The sequence below is a fragment of the Eucalyptus grandis genome, chromosome 8 (genome assembly GCF_016545825.1).
Source record: "Eucalyptus grandis isolate ANBG69807.140 chromosome 8, ASM1654582v1, whole genome shotgun sequence".
Classification (NCBI taxonomy): Eukaryota; Viridiplantae; Streptophyta; class Magnoliopsida; order Myrtales; family Myrtaceae; genus Eucalyptus; species Eucalyptus grandis.
Genome location: NC_052619.1, coordinates 2,766,149 through 2,775,426, shown reverse-complemented (window position 1 = coordinate 2,775,426; position 9,278 = coordinate 2,766,149). Strand labels below are relative to the sequence as shown.

The 9,278-nt window shown below is 37.9% G+C and overlaps 1 protein-coding gene across 1 annotated transcript; it reads left to right on the top strand.

Annotated features, from left to right (window-relative positions):
* Positions 1-2,084: 2,084 nt before the first annotated feature.
* On the top strand, positions 2,085-3,712 carry LOC104429250 (caffeic acid 3-O-methyltransferase-like). Its single transcript, XM_039298819.1, has 4 exons — positions 2,085-2,521; positions 2,704-3,044; positions 3,173-3,237; positions 3,410-3,712. Exons 1-4 carry the CDS (start codon positions 2,085-2,087, stop codon positions 3,710-3,712), a joined length of 1,146 nt encoding a protein of 381 aa, XP_039154753.1.
* The last annotated feature ends 5,566 nt before the right edge of the window (positions 3,713-9,278 follow it).

Here is a 9,278-nt window from a genome sequence, read left to right as displayed (position 1 = left end):
CAACTCTCTTGTTCCCTGATATGGATATAGATAGCCTATGACTTGAAAAAGTGAAGCTATCTCAGTAGTAACTTTAGCCTTCTGGTGAATTGGATAGCCGTGAAACAGTGTTCATCATTTTCTAGATATTATCAAATTTGATGGAATGTTTTTAAAAATTATCTTGTGTTTTTCATTCAAATTCTCAGTAATCAAGTATTCTCTAAAAAAAAGTTACCATACCTACCTATTTTAACTTTAGAGTCCATCAATATACATAAATATGTGGACTACTTCGTTTATTTTTTATGAACTTACTGTGAGTAGCGTCGCCTATATAAATTACAAAAATCAATTTGGGAACAAATTAGATTAATAGCTATCAATGTCATAATCATGTATAAGATTTTTTATTTTTTTGGCAACTAAGATAAATCTGTTAAATTATATATTTTTGAACTTAGATATATATTTGATCACTTAGGGATTTTGTACATTAAACTTTTTAATCATATTATGAATTGTGGGACCTTATGATCATACTATAACTGGTGTGATCTTATGATCGCATTTACACAATAATACAATTTAGGAGCGAAAATAGAGCAAAGAAAAATAACACAGAGAGGGGCTTTTTTTATGTATATGTTGACAGTATTGTAAACAGAAAAGATAAGTTAGCACTCTTAGCCACCGAAAAGGGCCAAAAACACTAGAAATTTTATCTATTAGACAAAAGTAGCAAGATTTTTTTTTATAGTGTTAACATCATGAAAAATTACAAACTAATACATTTGTGGCAAATTTATCTTAAATTAATTTTTTATCAAGAAAAATCATAAATTGATACACCTATGATAAACAATGGGTGGAAGCCTAAACTTGTACACCCATCAACTGTCATGTATTATTTAACTCAGTAATTTGACAAATTTAAATAGAAATTAATAGAGGTTAAACTTGTCTTGGGATTTTTGGTGATCAAAATATTTATTTGAGATAAATTTTTCACAAATGTACAAGGTTGAAATTTTTCGTAATATTGACCATTTTTGACATAACTCATTATGAATTTTTATTTGAACCCACCTTGTGGGTGCGCTGGCTTGGGCGGACGCCCCCTTCTCGCTTGGGGGGAGGGGGGGTTCGATTCTCCATGTGCTCAATTTGCGCGATGAAAATAATGTTTTACACGGATTGACCCAATTAAGCCATTTAGAAATGTATAGGCGCGGTTAAGTTAACTGTTTAGGATATTAATTTTTTACAATGTGACTCAATTAAATACATTTAATATTCGTATTTCAAGATTCTTTTTTTTGTTTATAGAGTTTATAAAGAAAACACCCACATCAAAGAGAATAACTAATGATAAAAAAAAAAAAAATTCACACGAAAGTCGTTAAACATAAATAGTAACTCAATAATACACTTTTAATTATTGTTACATAAAAATAGTTATATCATCTAAGAACGTGTAAACATAGGCTATTGTGTTGAACGTGTTTTTCATGTTTACATGTACAACATAGATTTTTAGATAGGTTAATGTATTATGTATTAACATAGATTTTTAGATAGGTTAATGTATTATGTATTATCGCCATTTGATATAGTGATACGTTTGATAAATGTTTAGTCATGTTGTGAAATGTGATTTCTTATATTAAGCATGTCGTGTGACACAATAAATTATTATGTTCGAGTTGGTAATATTCATGTTATACTCTTATTTCAACACTACAAGATAAATAGGACATGACAAGAATTATTGGTACAAAATTGCATCAAAAAGTTAACAGGTGCATCTTTTCCTATACGTCTAGGGTGGCCGCTTCACGCCTCCAATGTAACTCTGGCCTTGCATTACTTACATTAACAAGTGCATTTGGCCTATATGTCTAGGGTAAACGCTTCAGGAAAAAAAGGACCAACTTCAACCGAATTTACAGAAAAACAAAAAAGTGTGATAATAAAGCCCTCCAAGTTCTCCCATGCGTGCTCTATAAATGTAAAGGCAAAATCGCACTACCACATCGTACACAGCATCTTCGATTGGCATAAAGCCAAAAGAAAAGACAGTCAAAAGAAAAAAATAAAAAAACATGAGTTCGGAAGAAGCCCCAGCCATTACAATTTCCCATGAAGATGAAGACATTTTGAAAGCCTTTGAGATCCCCTCAATGGTTTTTGTTCCCATGGTCTTGAAAGGAGCCCTTGAGCTGGGGATTCTTGAATTGCTGGCCAAGTGTGGCCAGCTCTCTCCATTGGACATTGCGGCCCGGCTCTCCATCGACAACCCGGCCACGCCGGACATTATCAACCGGCTGCTGCGGCTCCTCGCGAGTTACTCCATCTTATCGTGCACTCTCGTGGAGGATAAAGGCGGCCCCCCCAGGGGCTCTACAACCTCGGGCCTCGGAGCAAGTTCTTTTTGGACAACAATGGAGCTTCTAATGCACCAACTCATATGCTACTCCAAGAAAAGACTGTCCTGGAAAGCTGGTTTGTGTCTATATAACCTGCGAATTTTTACCCACCCGTTAGTTGCTCTCTTGGTCGTAAAATAGAATCGGAAAACCCAATTTCAATAGATCAACCGTAAAAGGGAAGGGATACAAGTTAAATTTTCTGGATACTCGAGGAGCGATTACGATGTTATTCTATGCACGTGATTGCTCCAGAGAGCACACTGATACTAAATTTGTGTTGCGTGCTCTGTAGGCACTGCCTTAAAGATTTAGTTAAGGAAGGAGGGGCAGATCCTTTCACCCGCACGCACGGCATGAACCTGTTCGATTACATGGGCCAAGACCCGAGATTCAACGACCTGTACAACAAGTCGATGATGAGCTCATCCGCGATTTACATGGCCAAGATCGCTCAGCATTATAGTGGGTTTTCAAAGGCGAAGACGGTCGTCGATCTGGGCGGTGGCGTTGGCGTGACCCTTCAAACCATCCTCTCCATGAACCCCCACATCCACGCCATCAACTACGACTTGCCTCATGTGATCGCAGCTGCTCCTCCCGTTCCTGGTAAAATCGATCCCAATTATATCGAAGGTTTTGTGTGCATACGAACCGTAACGAGAGCTCGCTCAACTTCATGTTTCACACAAGCTTAATTTTTTCTTTGCTGGGTTAACGGTCTTTGCCTTAGTACGATTACACAATTATATATTCGTTTGCAGGTATTACGCATGTTGGAGGAGACATTGTAAAGGCCGTCCCTAAAGCAGATGTCCATTTCCCGAAGGTCAATTAATTATTATTATTTTTCGTACCATCGAATCTTCTAATTATTCAAAATCAGCTTGACTGCTAATTGATTCGTTTAATGAAAATTATAAGAGAGATATGAGAGGTTCTAGTATTGTGAAAACCAAGTAAGTACGATGTTTTGAGTGGTCTACTTATTTATTCAACAGTCGGTTCTCCATTGCGGGGACGATGACTTCTGTGTGAAGGTCCTCAAGAATTGCTGGGAGGCATTGCCGCCGACGGGGAAAGTGGTGATTGTGGACGAGGTGATCCCGGAGTATCCTGGGACCGACGATGTCTCACAGACCAATTTCTTGATGGAATTGAACGCTCTGAGGTTCGCCCCTGGCGCGAAGGCCCGGACGCAAAGGGAATTCGCAGAACTTGCCCGCGCCTCTGGGTTCCATGCCCCGAAATACGTTCTGCGCGTGTACAACCTGTGGTTGATTGAGCTTCACAAGAAGATGTGACGATCGCAATGGTCGATGGTTTCTTCTCAGTTTGATGATGGCTTTACTACGTTAACAGATGATATACCCATGGTCGGAGTGTTTTGGGTAATTTGATGGAGAGACACCATTGTCTTATGTTGTCGACAAGCAGTGGTTTGGTCCTTCCAAATAAAATAAGAATTTCCCCTTTCTTTAATAATTGATTGTTCAATAGCCAGTTGAACTGGGGCATTATGAACAATAACCAACTTTATACTTGAAGTGGAAGATTAATCATTCTTAGGAACAAGACCCTTTGATCGACTGCTCCCACCAATTAAGTCATTTTCAAGAAACTTAGTGTTCCTTGATGCCACAATCCTAGTAGTGTGAGATGGACAATAGAACCTATATCCCTTGGACTTTTCGGCATATCTAATGAAATATCCAATAATGGTTCTTGGGTCCAATTTCTTTTCTTATTGATTGTAAACTCTCACTTCAGACAGACATCCCCAAACACGTACATGTCGCAAACTCGGTTTCCAATTTTTAAATAACTCAAAAGGTGTCTTTGGAATAGCCTTGGTTGAAACTCGGTTTAATATATACAATGTTGTCTTAAGTGCTTCAATTCACAAGGATCTAAGAAGATTGGAATCGCTAAGTATACTTTGCACCATATCCAATAAAGTTCAGTTTCTTCTTTCCGCTTGTTGGAGAAATCTTCTTGAAGTGTTTTGAAGTTGACAAATCGTTTCTATCAGTTTAGTCTGAAGGCTTGCAGACTCTGCTATTTAAAGTCCAAGACCTTGGGACAGCCAGACTCAAGACTCAAAGTCTATCTTCATTGACAGTCTCTAATCCGTTGAAGAAAGGTTACCAGAATCGTATGTTTCGTTGATGATTTAACCTTATCAACCGGAGAAGATCTCATGGCTGGAGAAGACATAAACGGAGTCCTTTGATTGATCGAAGATTGATTCGATAATTGAAGATCCGGTGATTGCCTAAATATTATTGGAAGGTTCTGCTTATGGAAACCGAGATCCGATTGTATGGGCGAACATGATTGATGGGCTATCAACACGTTCCATTTATAGCTTGGACAATCTTCCTAATTGATTCCGTCCAACGGGTAGATTGGAGGAATTCCTTTGGTAAGTGCCAACGGGTATGATGGCATAAAGGAGTATATAAGGAAGACTGTCTTAGTTGTTCAAGGTGTGCGCGATAGAAGAATTCCAAAGTCCGAAGCTCCTTTTGTTTAGACAAATCCTTTGAGCGAATACTTGTATACGAAAGAGAGAGTCTATATTTGTGAGAAATCTTGAGGAGGTGTGGTAGAACATCTACACTGTGGAATCAAGGCAAAGCTGTGCTGTAACCTCTCTCTTGTTCATAGTGGAATCCAGCCAATAGGCTGTCAGTGAAGAAGAGTGGACGTAGGCTTGATATAAGCCGAACCACTATAAACCGCGTGTTTAATTTTCTCTTCTCTCGTCTTACTTTTATTATCGTTTCATCCAACTGTCTAGTATTGTGCAATTGCTTGAGAAAATTCTTTATATACCTATTCACCCCCTCTAGGTACTCATACTAGCAATATCAATTGGTATCGAGCCCGTGTGCTTACTTTATTTGAAGTGTTTTACTTCATAGTAAAAGATCCATGGCTAGTATGCTAGCAGCGGGGGGCTGATGGAAGGGCAAAGCAATAGACCACCCTACTTTGATGGAAAGGATTACAACATCTGGAAGAACAAGATGAAAGCTTTCCTTCGATCAAAGGATCCCTCGGAATGGGACGTTGTAGAAAAAGGAATTACTCCTACCACGCATCAGTCTCGAAAGAGGAAAAGAAACTAATGAAACCAGCGGAATGTCTCAGAAGAAATAATCAAGAGACAAACACTCGATGCAAAAGCAATTTACTCCTTATATTGTGCTTTATCACCAACTGAATATAATAGAATATCTTCTTGTGGTACAGCAAAAGAAGTTTGGGACAGATTGCATATGACCTATGAAGGAACAGATCGAGTGAAGGAAACTGGAATCAACATTCTTCTCGGTCAATACGAAGCCTTCAGAATGAAACCAGGAGAATCTATATCGACATGTTTAGTCGTTTTCTGAGATATTGTGAATGGTCTTGAAAATCAAGGTCAACCAACTTCTGATCCCATGAAGGTAAACAAGTACTCTGCGTGGACTCTCCAGGGATTGGAATCACATAAAGACTTCGATAAGAGAGACGCAAAGAATCATGCCACTATCCGTCGACGAGCTAATTGGAACTCTTCAGTCTTATGAAGTGGAACGGATCAATGAAGATGAAGATCTGAAAGGTAAGAAATCCATTGCATTAAAATCAAATGATGATTACGATGATGATTCTGAAGAAGATATGGACGATGAGGAGCTTGCTCTCATGATAAGAAGATTCAGAAAACTGAATAGAAAAGGAAGAAGGTTCAACTCAAAGAAACAAAGCTTTCAAAGACAGCAGACCAAGTCGTTGATGATGAGGAACCAAACAAAGACATAGGGGCTTTGAATGTAAGAAAAAGGGACACATCGAGACCCAACCGTCCTCTTCGAAGAAGAAGAAAGGAAAAGCTGAAAGATTTTAGAAAAGCTCTCAAAGCCGAAACCGGGTGACACAGAGTGTGAAGAAAGTGATAATGAATATGCCAATCTATGTCCGATGGCACAATTAGACTCAGACTCTGGATCAGACTCAGACAGTGAATTTGAGGCAAGTGATATTAAAATTCCTGTCAAAGTTTCTAAATATATTGATGAATTATGTTTTAGTCTTAAGACTTCTCTCAAAAGAATTTCTGAACTGAAAAAGGAAAACTCAGCTCTAAAACAAAAAGGAAAATGTTTTAGTAGAAAGAGTTAAAAGTCTAGACTTGACTATTTCCAATCTTAAAGAAAATGGAGATAATCTTTCAAAAGAAAATGTCTTTTTAAAAACAGACTTATCAAATAAATCAAAGAAATTTTCAATAGGGTCTGAAAAACTTGAGAAAATTCTTTCAAGACAAAGACCTTACTTCAATAAGTCCGGTCTAGGAATGTCGGAAGAAACAATTCCCCCGATTGATTTTCCTAAAGTAAAAGAAAGAATTAAGGAAAGACTCTCGAGAGAGGTTTACAAAAATCACTTCAAGAAAGTTTTTGTAAAATGTAGGAAGAAATGCTCTAAAATGTTCAAAATGCAACAGTCCGGATCACTTTGAAAAAGAGTGTCCTATGGTTTGGAAACCCGTTAAGAGAGTATGGGCTAATACCGCTTATGTTACTAACACAAAAGGACCCAAGAAAGTTTGGGTACCAAAGAAAGCTTGAGACTCTTTTTTTAAATGCAGGTTACCGTCAAGAAAAGGTAAAGTGGTATCTTGACAAAGTGGATGCTCAAGACACACATGGGAGACTCAAATTGTTTTATAAAGATTGCTCAAGTAAATGGTGGAAAAGTTTCATTTGGAGGAAACAGCAAAGGGAGTATTGTGGGATTTGGAACTGTGAAAATTGGAAATCTCACAATAAGTAATGTTTCCTTAGTGGAAGGACTCAATTACAATCTTCTCAGCATTAGTCAATTGTGTGATACTGGTTTCAAGATCTTTTTCAAGGAGGAATATGTTCTGGAATCGGCAAAGACTCTACTCGATCTTTCATGGGTCGTAGACATGGAAACATTTATCTTCCGGATGTGAAACCAAATGAATCACAATGTTTTATCTCAATTCAAGACGAAGCAAGCTTATGGCACGAGAAAGCTTGGTCATGTCAACATGAAGCAATTAGCCAAAATCTCATCAAAGCAGCTTGTTCGAGGACTACCCAAATTACCTTATCAAAAGACTGATCCATGCACTCCATGTATTCTGGGAAAGCAAGTAAGAAATTCATTCAAGCCAATAAATCATGTCTCTACTAATCATGTACTACAGTTGCTACATATGGATCTCTTCGGACCAACCAGAACACAGAGTATTGGAGGTAAGAAATATTGCCTAGTAATTGTGGACGATTACTCCCGTTTTACTTGGGTATATTTCCTTGCAAGTAAGTCTGAAACCTTCTCGTATTTTGAAAAGTTTGCTAAAAGGTTCAAAATGAAAAAGGATGTGTTATCTCAAGTATAAGAACAGATCATGGAGGTGAATTTGAAAATCAAGATTTTACAAAATTGTGTGATGAATCTGGCTTTAATCATGTGTTCTCCTCTCCATATACTCCTCAGCAAAATGGAGTTGTGGAAAGAAAAACAGATCTCTTCAGAAATGGCTAGAACTCTTTTAATTGAAAGCAAGATCTCTTCACGATTTTTGGGCTGAAGTCATTTCAACAGCTTGTTATATCATCAATAGAGTCTTCTTAAGACCTATTCTAGAGAAAACCCCTTACTGAATTGTTCAAAGATAAAAGCCTATTGTTTCATACTTTCATGTATTCGGTTGCAAATGTTTTATATTGAAAAATGCAAAAGATCGAGTTGGTAAGTTTGAAGAAAGATCGGATGAAGGTATCTTCCTTGGATATTCTACATCAAGCAAAGCCTTGAGTCTATAACAAGAAGAGCAGGTCTATGGAGGAGTCAATGAATGTCAAATTCCAAGACTCAACGCAAGATGAATCAAGTCGACTCATCAAGAAGAGTCCGAACACGCTTCGAATCTTCCAAAGCTTACATCTCAAGAAGCATCTCGGACACTGGAAAACCAGCTTCCAAGATGTTCGTGAAGATCCAAACAAAGAAAGAGATCATCAACGGACATGGATCAACGAGTAAGCGGAAGCATAAGTCCGGTCATCCCAAAGATCTTATAATCGGCGAAATGAATGAAGGAATTCGCACCAGATCCAAAAGGCGAGAAAGAGTCTAGTCTTTGTGGCTCGTTTCTGAAATTGAACCAAAAAGCATAGAAGAAGGTTTATCTCGATGAAAGCTGGATTGAAGCTATGCAAGAAGAGCTGACAGTTTAGCATTAATGATGTACGGGAATTGACATCCAAACCAAAAGGTAAAACATTATTGGAGCTAAATGGGTGTTCGTAAAACAAGATGAATGAGAAAGGAAAAGCCGTACGAAACAAAGCAAGACTCGTAGCCAAGGGATATACGCAAGAAGAAGGAATAGACTATGATGAGACTTACGCTCCAGTAGCAAGGTTAGAAGCTATTCGACTATTACTTGCGTTTGCTTGTTATAAGAATTTCAGGTTATTCTAAATGGACGTCAAAAGCGCCTTCCTAAATGGAGTCATCCAAGAGGAAGTTTATGTGGAACAACCACCAGGGTTTGAAGACCCAAAGAAGCGGACTCGTCTTGGTGAAGAAGGCTGTATGGTTTAAAGCAAGCACCTCGAGCTTGGTACGACAGATTAAGTAAGTTTTTAATACAAAATGGTTTTGTCAAAGGTAAAGTGGATACTACTTTATTTATCAAAAAGGAGAACAAAAGTTTCTTACTTGTTCAAATATATGTGGACGACATTATTTTCGGATCTTCTAATGAAAATATGTGCAAGAAATTTTCTAAGTCTATGCGGGACGAATTTGAAATGAGTATGATGGGAGAGTTAA